Genomic DNA, 18,271 nt, shown 5'->3' on the forward strand with positions numbered 1-18,271 from the left:
AGATTCGGGCCCGCGCAGCCGCAGATGAGTGCGCGGCGCTCCGTTGGGGAGTGTGTCCCTGGGCCGCGTGGCATGCCGGGAGCTGTAGTGCAGCGAGTGCCGGTCTCGTGGCCGGCGCAAAAAGTCAACTGCGGTATACGCTGAGACAGATGCATTTATTACGCTGCGTGATTTTGTATCGAGAGCACAGGCACAGCGGCAGGAAGGGGTGCCCTCCCAGCACCCTGCTGTGTCTTGGCCCATGGAACAGGCTGCCCAGGGCAGTGGGCACGGTCCCAAGCTGCTGGAGTTCAAAGCTTTCAGACATCAGGTTTGAATTAGTTCTAGTTAGTGCTGTGTGGAGCCAGAGGTTGGACTCCACGATCTTTGTGGGTTCCTTCCAGCTTGGGATATTCTATGGTTTTATCATTCGATGGAAGCAAAGTCATTTGGGGTTGCAAAGGACTTGCATGGGGATGCTTAGGGGAGAGTCCACAGGTGGGAAAGGGAGGGATTCCAGTTACCTGTGTGGGAACAAGCATGAGAATGCTAAGAGAAAGGGCTGGCTGCACATAATAGCTTTTGTAAATAGCCTACTCAGTGCCATCTGTCCTATGCTTTTGTCGTAGCCCTTTGGGCTTTTCTCTGGGTGAGGGCTTCCTTCGCTGTATGCTTAGAGCCCAGGTGCCAGCAGTCAGCACGGCTGTGTAGCTGTGCAGCAACACCAGGGTGAGCAGATAGATGTGGGGTGTGTGGGAGTGGGAATCCTCCCAGCAGCTCGTGAATGGGAGCAGGGCTGGAGGGCTAGGGGCTGCAAGGCAGAGCTTCTGCCAGAGGGCCAAGGTCAGCCATCCGCCTGGGTAGGGATGGCAGGCTCCTGGGTCCAGACATAGAGGCTCTGGGGCTTGATATGGTGGGCTCTGTGGACCAGACTTGGGGTGTTGGCTCTGGAGTCAATGGGTCCAAGCCAACTCCAGCTGTGCCTGGGGCATAGTCTGTGCCAGCTGACTGAAGCCCCAGAGCTTGGATTTTCAGGACCAAATGCTGGGAAGGCTGGAGCCAAGTCTGTGGGGTTATACATCTGTATGACCTTCCATCCTGCTCAGCCAGAGGGATGCTGTTTGAGGCCACTGAGAGTCCATGTTCACATGAGTGCCTTCTGTGACTGGCTCCTTATCTGTGTGGCTGTCCGTGTATATATGCATATATGTGGTGTATGTGTGTACTTGCACTTGTACCTACTGGGAATGCAAGCTGAGCCTGGCCACTGTTAGGGACTGGGGGCATGGAGTGACAGCCTCACTTCTGAGCGAGCATATCTGGTCCAATTTTCCCATAGCAATATATATGTATATCCAAATACATATGACATGTATATGCACATATATATTTACATGAATATGTACTTATGCATGTCATATTGATAGATACATTTCATAAAACTTTTGTGTAGCACAGTATGTCAACCCCGTGGAATTGAGATAAGAGAGATTAAAGCACGCAGGCAACAGCTTTCTCCCATAGCATTTGCATCACAAAATAAGTAAGTTGCTTGTTCATTTCAGAGATATTACATTACTTGCATCCTACCATGCACATAAGGTACTACATGCTACTTATGCACATCTGTACTGCAGCATGATTTCTAGTTGTAGTACTGGTTGGTTGGTGTGTTTCTGAAATTTCTTGAATCATATCAGCACAGGTAACAATTACAGCAGAAATCTGCAGGTTCTCCTGTTTTTACTGAGAGTGTAATTTCAGATGCAGCTGTTCTAATATGGCATTGTACTGCAGGTAAAAAAAAAACAAGTTCCTAATTCCTGTTGCCTTTACTGATAAAATTCAGATAGAAGAGGCTTTATTTCTAACACCTGCTTCGGAAGCACTTAATATTAGTAATCTGGGTTAATTCATCTGGAGAGTTTATTCCTAAACAATTAGTACAGAATTTTGAGAAGCAATTTGCATAAAAGTGAAGTGTGCAAGCAGTATGTTTTTAAGCACAGTGAAAAAGTCAGTGACAACATTAAAGAAGTTGCCATGGGTAAAAGCTGAAGAATGGCTGTAAACTAGAGGGTGAAGGTGTAAGGGACAAACACACCAGTGATAATGTCATGATTGGGTGAAATATGGATTCACACTTATTCCTGCTGGCCATGTTTTTACCCAGTGCAGTGGGATGATACAAAATGGTACCACAATAACACAGCCCTTTCTAAAAAAAGGCCACAGAGCCAGACTCCTAACCATATTTAGCACTACTAAATCACAATTGGCACAAGCAAGCTTTGGTTGTCACCTACTGACATTTCATTCAGCCTAAAAATGAAAACGTGGTTGCCTGCACTGCCAGCGTCTCACAGATAAGAACAAAGAAAGATAAGGCAAAGCAAGACACTTGTTGCAATTTAGGATCTTAGAGCTGTCACCACAAAAGGAAGAAGGTGTTGTCCCGCTGGGGAGAAGAACTAATACTTCAGCAACCAGAGAGAAGGAAGCAGGGATGCTGGCTCAGCTCCTTTGTCCTCACCATCTAGGGATGACAAATCTATTGATGCTGTTTGCACCCACCACTGAGGTGCCAGTGAGAGCGGGGGACACAGTGATGGCCAGAACAGCAGAAACCGCGGGTTGATAGGGACGCCAGGAGTCGAGGCATAAAGGATGAGAGTGGGAGGAAACTGACACAGAGCTCTGGGAAACACTCTGTTGTTTTCTTCTTAATGCCTGGGGCAGAGGACATGCTCTGTCCTGTCTCTCTTGCATCCTCACCATTAAGTATATCTCCAGTAGTGACAGTGTTAACAAATACAGTGGAAGAAACAGCTCTGAAAGCTGAGCCGCTCAGTCACATGCACAGGTTTTATTTTTAACATCCTCAAACTACTTGATGTTTCTGCTTGTGCTTGCTCTGTCTCCTCCCGTCCTCTCCTCTTTCTTTGCTTCCAGTTAGCCCTTACCCACCTCACTTCAACCCTGCTGAGCAAAACCAAGAGAGCAAGTGTTTGGTACAAACACAGGGACTCTATGATTAAGGTAAGTCTTTGTAAATAGAATTTCAGTCTTTATTGGTGAAACCTTATGCAATGCAATGGTTACTGTATTAAGCTATGAAAACCAAGATATCTTCCAAAGAATCTTAATAATTAGGATGAAGTAGGAAAATCAGACACAAGATGTCTTAAATGGCACCCTAGAATGGAGGCAGCTGATAACTGAACACTTCTGTGACAGGCTACTCTGCAAAGAAAAGCGCTCCATAATATGTGCATGGTTTGCAGCACTGTATGTGGGATTTTAAAAAGCTAAAACACTGACTCTTAAGCAGGAACTTCAGTACCAGGACAGATGATAAATTAAAAATTCAATTTCTGCAATTTTTAAGAAACTCAAAAATGCTAAGTCTTCAAATCCGGTGTGTTTGTAGATTCAGACTGCAAACCATGTGCTTTTAGTCCAGAATAAATAATAAGATGATGAGTGAGAATTTACAAGTGTTAAAGGTACTACCCCACTTTTTAGAGTTGTGGCTGCTTAGCAATTTTTATTCACAAATCTTCTCACTTTTCTTTTTATAAGACTTAGACCTTAAACAAGAGCACTGAAATTCTTTGTACTGCGCATCTGGCTTTGGCTGAGTTTCTTTTGTTTTCCTTAATCCCATTCATGTGATTGTCTCTTGTCTCAAGAATTTTTCAGAAAAGTATATTAACGAAATTGTTGTCAGGGAATGAAACACAACCTGAGCCCAAACCAAACCAAAACAAAGCAGTTCAGATCATACTTCTTTCCCCACCCCCCTCAAACTGCAGCTAAACTGAAACCTGTTATTTTAAAGCAATCACTGAACTCAATAAGCCCCTTTGCCAGGTACAGATGCACTGATGCACAGTGACAGTTTACTTAACTGCGTTTCTCTCAAGGACAGCCCAGGGACTTTCACATGTAATGCATAGCAGATGCCTGTCACATTTTGCTTCCCAGCTCCTGCTATTGCTCCAGGTCTGTGTGACCACGTCAGTACAAAGAATTTTTATGTGGGTCTATCTCAGATGAGTTGCTACTGGGTTGTTACAGGTAGGGAAGAGTGAGAAATCTGCTGACCTGACACTCCTACAGGTGAGTGCTGTGTGGGGTTTCCATCAACGGTGCCTCGGTGCTCTGAGCCCTCCCATGCTCCTCTTGCAGCAGCACTGGTGCATTTGGCTGTGTGGAAATGGCACGTGCAAGTGTCTGTGCCTCTCCACTGTGATTTACCAGGAGAGAAGAGGCCTGGTGATGCAACAGCTTCTCTTTAGGTCCTGCACATCAGATTCTGGAAGCTGAAGAGAAACTGATGGACTGTTGTGGGAACCTGAGCAGCACACATGATCTGAATGAAAAGCAGTGCACTGTGAAGTCTCTGCACAACTCATGCACTGCCTATGGGCATACCCTGTCCCTATCATTTTAAATATATTCTTATAGTATAAAGCAATTCCAACCAATTCAGCAACTTTAATCCAGTGTTTATTGTCATGGGACATCACATCCTCAGCTAGCTGGTCCCCTGCTGAGAAATACAGGGAACAGCTCCCTGATTGTTACAGTCCTGTCCTTCCATCTTTGGGCTTACCTAACAAGGCAGCTGTCTCATGGAAAAACTTTTCCTCTTCTTGTCTTATACCAGGGATTTGAGCTTCACCAGAAGGCTTGCCCAGGGTGTCCCTATAAAATCCCTATGAACTTCTTCAAGGGCTAAGCCTTGAAGAAACTGTGCCTTACAAATGCTTGATAGTAGTTTATTACTGTTACAGGTGAAGATTTCATCTATACCTTTTGCTCTCCCTTTGCACCTACCCTGAGCTGTGCTATGTTCACTGCCAGGTACCACAATATATCTGTAAGATCAGGCTGAATGGCCATTGAAGAGAAAATGTGCCTGGCAGGACAGTGATCTGTATGCAAAGATGTGGGGCATCTTGGGGGTCACTGTGACTTGTGATGGTGACATTCTTGGATTTGGTTTTCATTTTGTAGCAAAGGACAGGACATTAGAAAGGTTAGATTCGCAGAAATCATGTAAAAATGCAGAATGGTACCATTTCCAGTGGCATAGTGTTTTCTTTCTGAGTTTGTAGAAGTACATATATCTGTGTAATGACTGGAGACCCAAGCTTGACTTCTTGCTGAGGTTGTTCAGGAGGTGACCATGGAGGTGCACTGTACAAAAAAAGAAGAAAATGCTTAGTTTAAGGAGAGTTGGATATTTTCCTAGAAAATGTGATTTTCTGCCTATGCCAGCATGTTTGTGTAGGAGGCAAGATACCAGAACATGAGAGTCTCCAGGCTTGGTTTGTGTATTATTTGCAGAATGTATTATTTTTAATTCTATGTGGTTTTGTCTTTATATGCTCTAATTCTACATCTGTCAGATAGAAATATTAGTTTCTTTTAACCTCAGGTGCATCACTAGTACTGCAAATACAAATCCATTATCACTTATGAACCACTCAGATACTAAGACAGTAAATACATTGAAAAATACCATAAGGAAATTAGTAACTCTGCATTCACCTCAATATTTAAATAGTATGTGGAAAACTAGATAAACAATGCATAGTGTGTAACGGGGAATAAACATCTGCTTTCTGCCCTACATATTTCACATGCCTGTAAAATATTTTTAGTTCTAATATTATATATAACTTTGATATTCTGGCTCCAGTGTTTTGACACAAACTTCCCTGAAATTTTTAAGAGCTGCATATCATACTATAAATCTTAGAAAGATTTGTTTGTGTTAATTTTTAATCAGATCTCAAATGCAGTCTGTAAGCTAATAGTCTGGGGTTTCTAGTGGCCCTTTTTGTTGATTCCTTGAAATGGGTGATATCACTTAATTATTCAAGAAGAGCATGATGTATACAGTCTCAGTATATCATTATCCGGCACTTATGTGTAGCAAATACCAAATAAGAAAGAGTTGTTTTGTCTTGGCCCATTGACCCCAACTGAATTAAATGGACATTTACTGAAAATAAATTTTAATTGATTTATAAACTGCAGGTTATTACAACTGAACAGATCTGCTCCAGACATAGACATATCTGCCATTAAAAGGCAGTTGTGTATTTTTAAACATTACTTGATTTGCTGTCATGCCAGTCTAAAAATAAAGATTTACCAGAGTGGACATACAGTGGTTGACAGTTTGCATCTTTTTGTACCACAGTACCTTCAACATGATTTAAGTAAACATTTCTGTTTTGGTTTTTTTTTTTTTTTAACCCAGCTCTTAGAAAATATTGCATGTTGCAGGGAAACAGTAAGTATAGAGGTTTAGAGAAATGTTTCATTACTCAACGTATCGATGTGTCATCATTCTTTGGATGCTATGTATCACTGTCTGAGGCAAAAATGTGTAAACTTTCTGTTAAACGTTTTGGAAGGCTGTTGTATTTTGTGTACTGAGAATGATATCATCAACCAAGAGATGGAGTTAGCTGAATCATCAGTTAAAATACAGAGCTTAGGATTACTGACTTATTAGAATACAGGAATCATTCAAACCCCAATATGTATAGAAAAATGATCGCTCTCACTTGTCTAGTTTCACAGATTTGATAATTAGGAGAGAGATGTGGAAATGATTTGTCTGAACAAAAAGCATGTTCAAGTTAGACATGGGGTAAACTGCACCCACAGTGGCAGATCTGTCTACTCAAGAAGACTGATTCTGGGTCCAAATGCTCTGATGTGGTCATTTTTCACAAACAAAATGCTTTCTTTTTCCACACGCGATTCTGGTATGGCTGGTTTCAGCATACAGCAGCGTGAAAGCAGGCTCCTCTCCAGAAACTTTGTAATCAGCGTTCTGTGGTTTTGGATAGCCCTAAGGCCTGTCCTTCTCGTGTGTTTTTATTCATCAATTATTTTTCTCTGAGAGTTAGTTTTGCAGTGGAAAATATTGTTCATGCAGTCATGTTTTCATTGCAGTGCAATGTGCCCAGCCTTCCTCTGACCTTATGCAAGTCATAGCTGGGGCTATTTTTAGAAATTATATTTGCAGCAAAATGCTACAAGAATGACAGTAGCAAGGATGCTGCCAATGTGAAATAAATCCATCTGCATCTCTTCCTTTTCTGAGCCACATATAAGTAGATGTCACTGAACAATCTAAAGCAGGAGAGATGCAATTCTAAATCACGTGTATTTAGGGACTGAATCTTGCTGGGGCCAACGTGGCCAGCATCCCTGTGCTTCCCAAGGTAAGCAGGGAACGTTATATTGAGTGTCTGTGAAATAAAGCTTTCCTTCTCTGCTGTCTTGAGCACTTTCTGTGTGTGCAAACAAAGCCACAGGTACTCGACCCTTATACTTCAGAGTGTAAACTTGTCCCTAGGTGAAGGGGCCACAGAGAAATTGTTCCTTTATCGGGTAGATTGGAGACGCAATAGCGTTGATTCAATAAGGGGATTTAAAAACATTTTGGTCAGTGTTGGAAGCTGCAATGGACAGAATGAAACTATCAACACAAGTAATGCACCCTAACATTAACAGCAATTAGTGCACACTAGACTGAGCCAGGCTAAAATGCAAACTTTACAGCAAAGGGCAGAAGGTCAGTAGCCTGGAGCTTTTTGCTTGTAGTAGCTAGTCCTCAAGCCAAGTTGCTGCTGCCAGATCAAGGTGTCCAGAAAGGTAACTCCAAGTAGTATGAGGTCTAGGCAGTCTCTGGGTCTCCAATGCAGCTTCCTGTGGAAGCTGAGAGCTTTTGAAGGGAAAGGAATACAAAGGTCCCACATATTCCCCCTGAAACAATGCTGTTCATTGTAGACATTGTAGAAGAACACAGCTGGGCTGGATGGACCACCGATGGACCCAGACTATCTTTTCTTATGTCCTTATATTTTTAATGTCAAAAGAAGGCATGCCTCATGCCAATTGTCATCTCTGTCATCTCTTGTTTTCCCAATTTTAGTAAGGAGTAATAGCTATTGCCTGGAATTATTGCAAAGGTAGTGATGTTAGAAGCAAAGAGCACTTAGAACTTTTGGAAACGGGCTTTGTATGATTTTCATCTAATTAAACTAATTTAATTGACTTACCGGGAAAGGGTGAAAAACACAGTAATGAAACCAAAGCAGATGAGTGGTTCATTTTGACAAAAAGCCAGTAGTAGTCTAGTAGTAACAACTTTTTACATAAGGGTCATCATACATCATATTCCTTTGGTCTCAGGAAAATTGTATGTCTTTTTTGTATTAAATTTTTTTAAGAAGAGGAGAGGAAAAAGCATATAGATATTTTTAAATATTGATATCTCACACTGATATGGGAATGTGAGAACCGAAATGAATTCTTAAGAAAACATTTGGCCTGCTTATATGATAAAGCTGGTTGAAATTTCTGAGATATTTGTTTTGGCTTCCTCAACTCATTCTTTTAATCCAGTCTGTGAGTTGCAACACATTAAACTAATGGAGCTGCCTGATGGAAGCCAAATTTATGAAACAGAGACTGGTTTTGTTTATGCTCATTTCTGTTGCTTGAGAACTCTTTCCCTGTGTTCTGACCACTTGGAGTATCACTAACACTTTCATAAACTGAATCTAAAATACAATCACCTCAAGGCTATCTAGTCTGTTTTGGACAATGTTTGACAGTGACTTTTAAGTATGTAGGATGAACCAAAAAATATGAAGCAGTTGTGACCAGATCATTTGTGATCATTCATGTCCTTAGTGGGACAAAGCAAGGGTGATGAGATATATAGGTCAAAAGAACAGCTAGTTTTTCTAGGGAGGAAAATAACTGTCATCTTTCCCACTCAAACGGTGTTGATGAAAGGCGGAGGATCTCCCTCTGTGCCTGTGGAAGTCTTGATTTCAGCAATACAGAATGTACAGAATCAGTGTAAATACCATGACTGAAAACAGCTCATACTCACATTTTGGCTGCCTCTGTTGGGCTAAGAGCAAAGAGCGCTGAGATCTTTCCTATATTCCTGCTGCTAGCAGGCCATGATGTATGGTGAGGATCAATGCTGATGTGTAATTGTTTGGGGCTCATAGCCTGATTCCTGCCAGAAGTGTATGTGAGCATCTGACTTGTAGAAACTGGGCATGGGCACTGGTGGTCTGTTTCCCTTCCTGTCCCTTCAGATATTAACTCTGCTATTCTTGCCTTTTCTACACACAGCACAGGGCTCTGAAAGCTCCCCCCGGGCAGCACAGGCACTGCGAGAGGTGCTTCAGTCGGCACTGCCGCGCACCCATTGAGACCTCTGTCTCCTGCATGGTGATCAGCTGCCACCTTCACTGTGGTGCCACCTTCCACATGTGCAAGCAAGAGGAGCACCAACTGCTCTGCCCCTTGGAGCACGTCCCCTGCCTCAACGCACACTATGGATGTCCTTTCTCCATGGCCCGCTTTAAGCTGGCAAAGCACCTTCAGATATGCCCAGCCAGCGTTGTCTGCTGCTCAATGGAGTGGAATCGCTGGCCAAATGTGGATTCGGACACAACCCTCCACAAGAATATTATGAAGGAGAGCTTGAGTGAAGAGTGTCTGGACACAGCATTGGCACTCAGAGACCAGAAGATACTTTTCAGGAATTTGAAAGTAGCTGACTTGTTTCCAGAGTGGAGGAAAAAGGAGGAGGTGGGAAAGCTAATGGAAGAAGCCATGGATGGGATAGAAGGTGCTGTGGGAGGATTAGCCTGTGGTTCCCAGGAAGGCAGTGACCAGTTCTCTGAGCTCAGCCAGAGTGAGCGTGAAAATTTGGCAAAGGACAAGGAAGGAATGGACCTAGGGAGCTACAAAACCTGGGAGAACATTTTCAGCAAAGAGCTCTTGGCTTGCCAGGTAACAGGCTCAGCAACCAGCGCAGGAAAAAAGAAGGAAGAGGCTTCCAAGCAAAAAGCATCCAGCTCTTGTACTGCCGTCTCTGCAGAGAAGGCAAAGGAAGTACCTTGTAACACAGAAGAGGCAAAAGACCAAAAGCCCGAACAAACAGCAAATAAAGAAATGACAGGGCTGGCTCCTTGGCAAGAAGGGGTCCTGGAGAGGCTGAAGAAAGAAGTTGGTGTAGGTGATTACAACATGTATCTTGTGCATCATGGGGGAATGCTCATTCGCTTTGGCCAAATGGCTGCTTGCACACCCAAAGAAAAAGACTTTGTGTATGGGAACTTGGAAGCTCAAGAAGTAAAGACTGTCTATACCTTCAAAGTGCCAGTTAGTTACTGTGGCAAAAGAGCACGACTGGGAGATGTAATGGCACACAAGATACCTACTTCAGATAAGTCAGTGGATACCTCAGAATTGGGAATAAACCCAGAAGAACTACCTAAGGCAGATGTAGTGACAGCCACACTGCTGTGTGCACTGGAAAAAGAACTGAAAGGGCATGAGATCTCTGAAGCAAGAGGTATCGATGGACTCTTTGTAGACTTCGGAACACAGACATATAACTTTCCTTTAGAGCCTTTTTCCTGTAATGCTGTTCTAGCAGATATTGTAGATGAAAGCAGCCAACCAGAACTCCACGTGGAGCTGTACACCGAAAGTGTAACCAGAAGGCATAATAAAAGTAGTTCAGCTTTCACATTCACTTGCAATCATTTCTTCAGGAGGGATGAATATGCATCCCATTTCAAGAATGTGCATGCTGACATACAGTCATGTCTGGATGGATGGTTTCAGCTTCGCTGTCCACTGGCCTACCTGGGATGTACTTTTGTTCAAAATCACTTCCGCCCTGACGGACATAAGGCCAAGGTCATATACAGCAAGCTTCTCAATACATTCGCTATTAAACCAGAGGTTGACACCACCCTTGCTGAGTCAGAAAAGTGCAATTTCAAAGTGGATGATCGAGGGAGAACCAAGGACTTGCTGAGCAGCCTCCCATTGGAAGTGCTCAAGTACATTGCAGGGTTCCTGGACAGCTTTAGTTTATCTCAGCTATCACAAGTGTCAGTGCTGATGAGAGACATCTGTGCCACTCTTCTTCAGGAGAGGGGTATGGTCCTGCTTGTTTGGGAGAAAAAAAGATATTCCCATGGTGGTACTTCATGGAAAGCTCGCAGAAAGGCAAGTGATTGCTGCAATGGGGAAAAGATCACCATGGGCCCTCACCAGATAGGACACAAGCGTAACAACCAATTCTGCATACAAACATGCTGATATGGGAAGAGTTTGTGAGGCTGTTTAAATGAAACATAGTGTGTTGGGGAATGAGGCAAAGCTTTAAAGTACTGCACATCTGGCAAAGGTAAAAAGCTGTGAATAGGTACCGACAGACTAACTGCAGAGCCCCACCCAAGCTTGCCTTAGGTAACCTGTTTGCATTTGCACCATATTTAGGCACTGGAAACTGAGAATTCCTGATACTTAAAGGTCATAGATGGGTTTTAAGGGACTTGCATTTCATACTTTTGATTTATTCTTTACAAACTGATCTAGTGTAAATGGAACCTAAGTCAATCTTCAGAACACTGAAAGAGTAAAGAAAAGGCTGTGATGGAAAGCAGCTCAGGCATTCACATCAACTCCATAGGGTTTTGGAATCACAGAATCATAGTAGATAATTTCCTCTTAATGTCTAATCTAAGTTGACTCTCTTTTAGTTTAAAACTATTACCCCTTGTCCTATCACTACATTCCCTGATACAGTGTCTCTCCCCAGCTTTCCCGTAGGCCCTCTTTAAATACTGGAAGGCCACAAGGGGTCTCCCCGGAGCCTTCTGCAGGCTGCACGCTCCCAGCTCTCTCAGCCTTATGTAGGTGAGGTGCTCCAGTCCTCTGGTCATCCTTTGGACTCACTGCAATAGGTTTATTCTCCTTGTGCTGAGGGCCCCAGAGCTGGACGCAATACTGCAGCTGGGGCCTCATGAGAGCAGACAAGATGCTTTTAGCCTTCTGGGCTGCAAACCTGTACTAGGCTTTTCATCCACCAACACCTCCAAATCCTTCTCTGCACGGCTGCTCCCAATGCATCAATTGCCCAGCCTGTGCTTCAGATTGTCCAACCCAGGCACGAGTCCTTGTTCTTGGCCTTGTTGAACGTTGTGAGGTTTGCATAGCTCCACCTCTCAAGCCTGTCTAAGTCTCTCTAGATGGCATTCCTGCACTTCCATGTGTCAACTGCACCACTGAACTTGGTGTTATCTGCAAACTTGCTGAGGATGCACTCAATTGTATTGACTATGCTACTGAAAAAGATGATAAATAATCTCAGTCCCAATATAGATCTCTGAGGAACACCATTTGTCACTAGTCTCCAACTGGACATCAAGCCATTGACACTGTGAGTGTGATCAGCCAATTCCTTATCCACCAAGTCCATACCTCAAATCCATGTCTCTCCAATTTACAGACAGGAAGGTTATGCAGGACAGCATCAAATGCTTTGCACAAATCAAGGTAGATTATATCATTTTTCAACATCTGTAGTTTACAAGATCATCATGAACATTTGAGTTTTTGAGATGTGAACATCTGGGAGAGCAGCATGGGGATCAGAAGCCTTTTTCTGTAGTGCTGCCTCCTACTATTTGTGGAGTGGAAAAATACCTTCCTTACTGGCCAATTGAGTAGTCAGAATGAAATGTGTAAACATAGTTCATTGTAAGTCTTAGTTAATGCAGTAGTTATTACAATTTTTTTTTTTCTAGCTGATAGTCTTGTAGCTACTCTAACATAAAGCAGCTTGAAAAAATAATATCAGGGGCTTTTGCTTGATCAAGCAGACAAAAGTCTGGGAAGAAATAATTCAGAGATCCAAAGAATACTTACTTAGAAAATTAATCTGAGGACCCTAGCTTTTAAGCAGACCCCTAAAGATTCTCCACCTACCAATAATATTAAATGGACATTTATGGTAAGTTTTTCTTTCTCTTTATTAAGAGAAAATGTTAAGTGTGGTGACTTTGGAATTTGTGTAATAAGGCACAGTGGCTTCAAGCTGAGTTAGCTAAATCTGAATAGAAGGTGGGCGCTGACATCGTTTACTGGAGGATGTGACATCCTGCAGTAGAAGGAAAAACTTCCACCTATGCACTGACCACAGAGGAATCTTGATTCCAGTTCATGTACTCTGCTTGAAAGCATTCAATTTGTAATTAATCTGAATTTTTTGTATGACAGCTGGGACTATGCCAGGCTCAGGTAATTTTTAGTGCAACACAGCCATATACCATCCTTCCATGGGAAGAAACATTTTTAAGGAGCTGAAGCCTACTATGACTTTTAAAATTATTCTACTGAAATGGTATACAGCAAAAGGACATCTTCACAGTCTTACCACTACATGGTTGTATATCACTGAATGACTGGTATCACTACAAATAGAGTCAGAATATTTTAACTGCCCATTTCTGTATTTTACAAGCTGGTAACTCCTTTAGAAATAACCTTAACCTTAGACTTCCCAGCCTTTTTCTGGGGTGGGGATAGTGATGGCAGTGTTATTACATTCCTTACTTTGAAGTTGCTGATAAAGGTTTGCAAGGTTTGGAAGTCAGGTTTCTTTGAGATGCTATCACACAGACATCCTGTAGACATTCTGCCTTATAATTATCTTGGATGCATGCACCAGTAAGCATCTTGGATCCCACCACACATGTGATGTAGTTTTCTGCACGTGTGATGGTCATACGTCCTAGATTTCTTTGTGCCTAGTTCTAGGTTGGCACCATAAACTCTACTTTCCCATTAAAACTGACAGGTGGTGACTAAAACAGCAAAACCAGCAGGCATGAGGTAGGTGAAATTCAGAGAATGTTAACACTCATTATGCAGCCCTGCGTAACCAGATTTTTACTAGCCTGTCCTTAACGCTCGACAGGCATATATGTTTCTAAAAACCTATTTTCACTAACATTTTGGCTTTCCCTCTCCAATTCCTCTCCCCAATCCCTTCCTTGGCCCAGAAGTGGCAGTTCAGCAGCCTCTTCTCCAGAGTGGACCGGTGGCAGCTCAGCGATATGGTCTGCATGTCAGAGCACCTGAAGGAATGCCCTTTCTACAAAGTGGAGCGCAAGACAGACCCCGTGCTGCTGACCGGCATGTGTGAGACTCCACAGCAGGTTCAAAAGACTTTGGTTTCCACCTTCAAATGCAGAGTGTGAATAGCTGGCTTCCCCTCCACCATACTCCCTTCACAGTCTTTAAGAAGAGTTGGGAATTTGGGTTTGTTTGAAGATTGTCGCTTCCAACTGTCCTTTGGAAGACAAAACTGGCTTCTTCCCAGATTTTGGACATTCTTTTTTTTTTTTTTTTTTTTTTTCTCTTTCTTTTTTTCTTGCATTATTTTAATTGTTGAATCTTCATCCAGAGTGTTCTGGGAAACTGATGGCATGTGCTTTCTGTTTATTTCCCTGCTTAATAGAGCACCCTGCAGAAAGCAATAAGGATATAGTTGGAACATAGCATCTTTGACTATAGGCTGATGCTCCTAGCTCTATGGCCCCAAAAGAAGCAAAATTGGTCGATGCACATAGCTTGACTAGAACTGAAATACCTCACTTGTGGCCAGAAAGCTGAGCTCAGGGAGAACAGATGGATGCCCTCAAATGTAGCAGATCTAGGGATTGCTAATCTTTTCAGGCAAAAGAAAAGGCATCCCCAAATTTAAATGATCAAATAAAGACTCCAGTGAAGACTCAGGACAGCACCACACAAACACAAACCATCCTTTAGGGCCCTGATTTGGGCTTATTTAGGACAACATTTAAGTGTAAGCTTAAAGCTGAGGTAATGGGATCATCAAAACTAAACCAATTTACACTATCTTGGAAATAACCAGGTAACAATTTCAGGGGCTCAGTTGAGTTTTTCTGGTTTTTTGATTAATTTTTTTCTCTTTCATTTCCAAACCAATAAAGCCATCAAAAATATTTGAAGATGCTTTTAGAATGCCTTACCTACTCAGTTTTGCAACTGTACACTGCAAATTGTAATTGTAAGCAATTGTAAACAATTTGTCAAATAAAGATTTTTTTTTTTTTTTCTGTAAAAGACCTTTAAGAAACCATTCAGCACTGGTGTGGATAATGTTTGATTCAGTTAAGTGGGCTGAAGTATATTTTTTCTTTTATTTTGTAGAGTAGAAAAGTGATTAGGATTTGGTCTATTTTTAAATAAATGCACTGGTTTAAGAACCAAATATGCTTGGTGAGGCAAATGATGAGGCTGGTGAGATGAAAATGGGTGAAAACTTGCTGCACTTGCAACTCCTGGTTTTGGTCCAGGTGTGAGGTGTGGCTGGCACTGCATGGAGCCCTCTCCTACTGATGGAGGCAGGCATTTGCCATTGCAGATGAACCTCAGCTGAATGCTGAGTACTGAAGGCATGAGCAGTAAGGTATCTGAAAGGGTTCTGAGCAACTCATCCTCCTGTGTACTTGCAGCTTAAATTGTCCCCTTGAGATGTTAGCATTTGGGGATGTTCTCTTCTCTAGACACGCCCTGGGAGAGCATTGTCTGAACTGTGGGAACAGTGAGTAGGCATCAACATCAGGAGTAGGAATAGTAACAGTGACAGATTCTGATTTTTTATTTGTAGTTCTCTTTTCCTAGAGCTCTTTTATTGGAAGACTCTGCGTGTGAGAATAAACTCCTCTGTACAGATGTCCTGTAGAAAACAGGGCAAGTAGCACTCCAATTTTACAGCACATTTACAGGGAAACTGAAGCAAATGAACACATGCGATCTGCAACTAAAGCCAGATGCTCTGCTCTATTGCGCTGCACCTTAATTACACTGCAAAAATAAACTGCCTGTACTTTAAAGCTGCTTACAAAAACTCACCTGTTCTCAAAACATACATGAAACTCATTCTTTCATCAAAACTTCTAAAACAGGTCACCTAGTATTATTGTTCTGCTTTATGCAGGGAAGTTGATAGAGGTGAGAACATGCAGTCAGGCTTTCTAGGTTGGCTTTTCCATGAGGACTCCCTTCTCCACATATCATGTACCCCATTTTGAAAGATGCTGAGCACCTAACTGTAGACCACAAAAATTAGAGGCCAACATCTATTCTTGGTGCTTAAAAATGGGAGCAGTCAAAACTGTGGACAATCTTGAAAGAAAAAGAAAACAACCTTAAATGATAGCAACTCAGAGTAAGTCAATATTCAAAGCTGGTACAAGAGACTATGAAAAATGAGTCCAATCTAAGAACCATTTGATAAGAAACTTAACTGCTGTAAACTGATGTAGCTGCACTGAAATTGTGGTTTATGTTAGTTACAAATTGGGCTCATTTTACCTTTAGCATTGCTGTTATTCTAGTTCTGGTTTACTTCTGTAGATGCCAGAAGGCTTTGTTTTTGTATCTTCCTTTTCCTGGAGATCCCATGATTTCAGTTCCAGACTTATGAGCCTTTACTTAGAGGGTGGTGAAATACTGAAACAGTTTGCCCAGAGAAGCTGTGGATACTCCACCTCTGGAGGTGTGTATGGCTGGGATGGATGGGATCCTTGGCAGTCCGATTCAGTGGGTGGCAACACTGCCCATGGCAGGAAGGTTGGAACTAGATGATCTTTAAGGTCCCCTTCAACCTAAGCCATTCTACAATGTTAGCCTGATTCTGTCACTGGCTTTGCTCCTTTCCCCAGCAGGAGGTAGCAACGTAATGTACAGGGAGGGTGTAATCTTAGCAAACATGATGGCTAGCAGTGTGGGTTAGAGATAGAGATTATGCTGCAACTTGTGCCTCTTGGGATCAGCCAGAGATATATGGGTACAACTTCTAGGTGAGTGGGTTTGGGTCATTTTCCTTCTAGTACTATTAAAAGATACACTGCACAAAAAAAGGTGTTAATTTTACAGAGAAAGAGTTCATCCCTGTATACTTCTGTAAACTGCAAATTTTGTTGAGTCAACATGGTTCGTTTACAGCCTGGCCTTCAGCACATACAGTGGAAGATGAAAACCACAGTGATCTCCAGGTTAGCCTGGTTAATCTAGGTCTGTGAGAAGGAAAACAGTACAGGGAAGTAGAGGCAAAGCAGTGCATATCCAGCTAGCAAATCATATAATAAATGCCAGCTTACCACTTATTTAACACTAGAGGAGAGCTGTGTGCTAGTATCAGATGTATCCTATATAACCAGAGGAGGCATGCCAAGCTAGCTCAGTGTTGATGGCCCCACTCATTAGCACAGTCAGCAGAAGCTTCGGGAGCTGCAAGGAACAGAATTTACCCAAGCGTGGCATGAGCGTAACGCTGACTTAGTGTAAAAAGAGAAGCTATCTTTTGGATTCAGCAAATCACAGAATCACAGAACCATAGAATACGCCAGGTATTCTATTCTGACCCCACACAACATCACCCAAAATTCACACCCTATGTCTGAGAGAGATGTCAAAACGCTTCTCGAGTTCCATCAGTTTGGTGCCATGCCCACTGCCCTGGGCAGCCTGTGCCATGCCCACTGCTCTCTGGTGCAGAACCTTTCCCTGACCCCGAACCTGACTCTCTGCTCACAGCTCCACGCCGTTCCCTCGGGCCCTGTCGCCGTCACACAGAGCAGAGCTCAGCGCTGCCCCTCCGCTCCCTGTGAGGAGCTGCAGCCGCCATCAGGCCTCCTCTCAGCTCTTCTGCTCTGAACTGAACAAATCATGGGACCTTAGCCACTCCAGACCATTCCTCATCCTCACGGCTGTCCTTTAGATGCTCTCTCAGTGTTTTATGTCCTTCTTATATTGCGGCGTCCAAACCTGCATGCAGTGCTCAAGCTGATGCCATACCAGTGAAGAACAAGTACTTAGGCTGCTTATATAGGCTTTTAACCTGACCCATAGAAAGTTCAGATAAACAAGGCTGACAGATTTTGTGGTGTTTCTTCCAACAGGAGGAACTGGAACTGAAAAGAAGGGACTGGGGAAATCAGGGAGGTGAGAGCAGGGCAAAACGGCTCAGGGCCAGAGAACAGGAAAACTAGAAAGAGGAAACGCATGTGGTTTGGATAGAGGAAAGCTGCCTGGTTTTATGGGGAGCAGCAAATGGAGAAAGGTAAAAGGGTGCAGATAGCAGAGTGGTGTGGAAGAATTGATGGGACTGCAAATGTGCGAGGAGGGAATGTCTAAATTTAAGAGGCAGTAGATGGTTAGAGGTGACAGTAAGGGCAGCAGAAACCTCTAAGAATATTATGGAAATTGAGAGTTGATTTTATATTATTTGATAAGAAAACCTGGTGAACCCAATGAGCTGCAGACTGTTTTGAAATGTAATTTTTACAGTGATCCTCTCTCTGTGGGAAAAATTCTCCTGGGTTGAAGTATTCAGCCAGTA

The 18,271-nt window shown here is 42.8% G+C and overlaps 1 protein-coding gene across 1 annotated transcript; it reads left to right on the forward strand.

The window, feature by feature from the left end:
* Nucleotides 1-74: 74 nt before the first annotated feature.
* On the forward strand, nt 75-15,136 carry FBXO40 (F-box protein 40). The gene is made up of 4 exons (XM_052701814.1): nt 75-310; nt 2,932-3,018; nt 9,166-11,061; nt 13,902-15,136. Exons 1-4 carry the CDS (start codon nt 242-244, stop codon nt 14,097-14,099), a joined length of 2,250 nt encoding a protein of 749 aa, XP_052557774.1. The 5' UTR covers nt 75-241; the 3' UTR covers nt 14,100-15,136.
* The last annotated feature ends 3,135 nt before the right edge of the window (nt 15,137-18,271 follow it).

This window comes from Tympanuchus pallidicinctus, unplaced genomic scaffold (assembly GCF_026119805.1).
Source record: "Tympanuchus pallidicinctus isolate F22 unplaced genomic scaffold, pur_lepc_1.0 scaffold40, whole genome shotgun sequence".
In the NCBI taxonomy this organism is placed as follows: domain Eukaryota; kingdom Metazoa; phylum Chordata; class Aves; order Galliformes; family Phasianidae; genus Tympanuchus; species Tympanuchus pallidicinctus.

Excerpts from the sequence above, each read along its gene's own strand:
- FBXO40 (XM_052701814.1), top strand. The coding sequence starts at position 242 with ATGGAACAGGCTGCCCAGGGCAGTGGGCACGGTCCCAAGCTGCTGGAG. Across the intron at positions 3,019-9,165 it reads ACAGGGACTCTATGATTAAG|CACAGGGCTCTGAAAGCTCC; the intron begins GTAAGTCTTTGT and ends TTCTACACACAG. Across the intron at positions 11,062-13,901 it reads CATGGAAAGCTCGCAGAAAG|AAGTGGCAGTTCAGCAGCCT; the intron begins GCAAGTGATTGC and ends TCCTTGGCCCAG.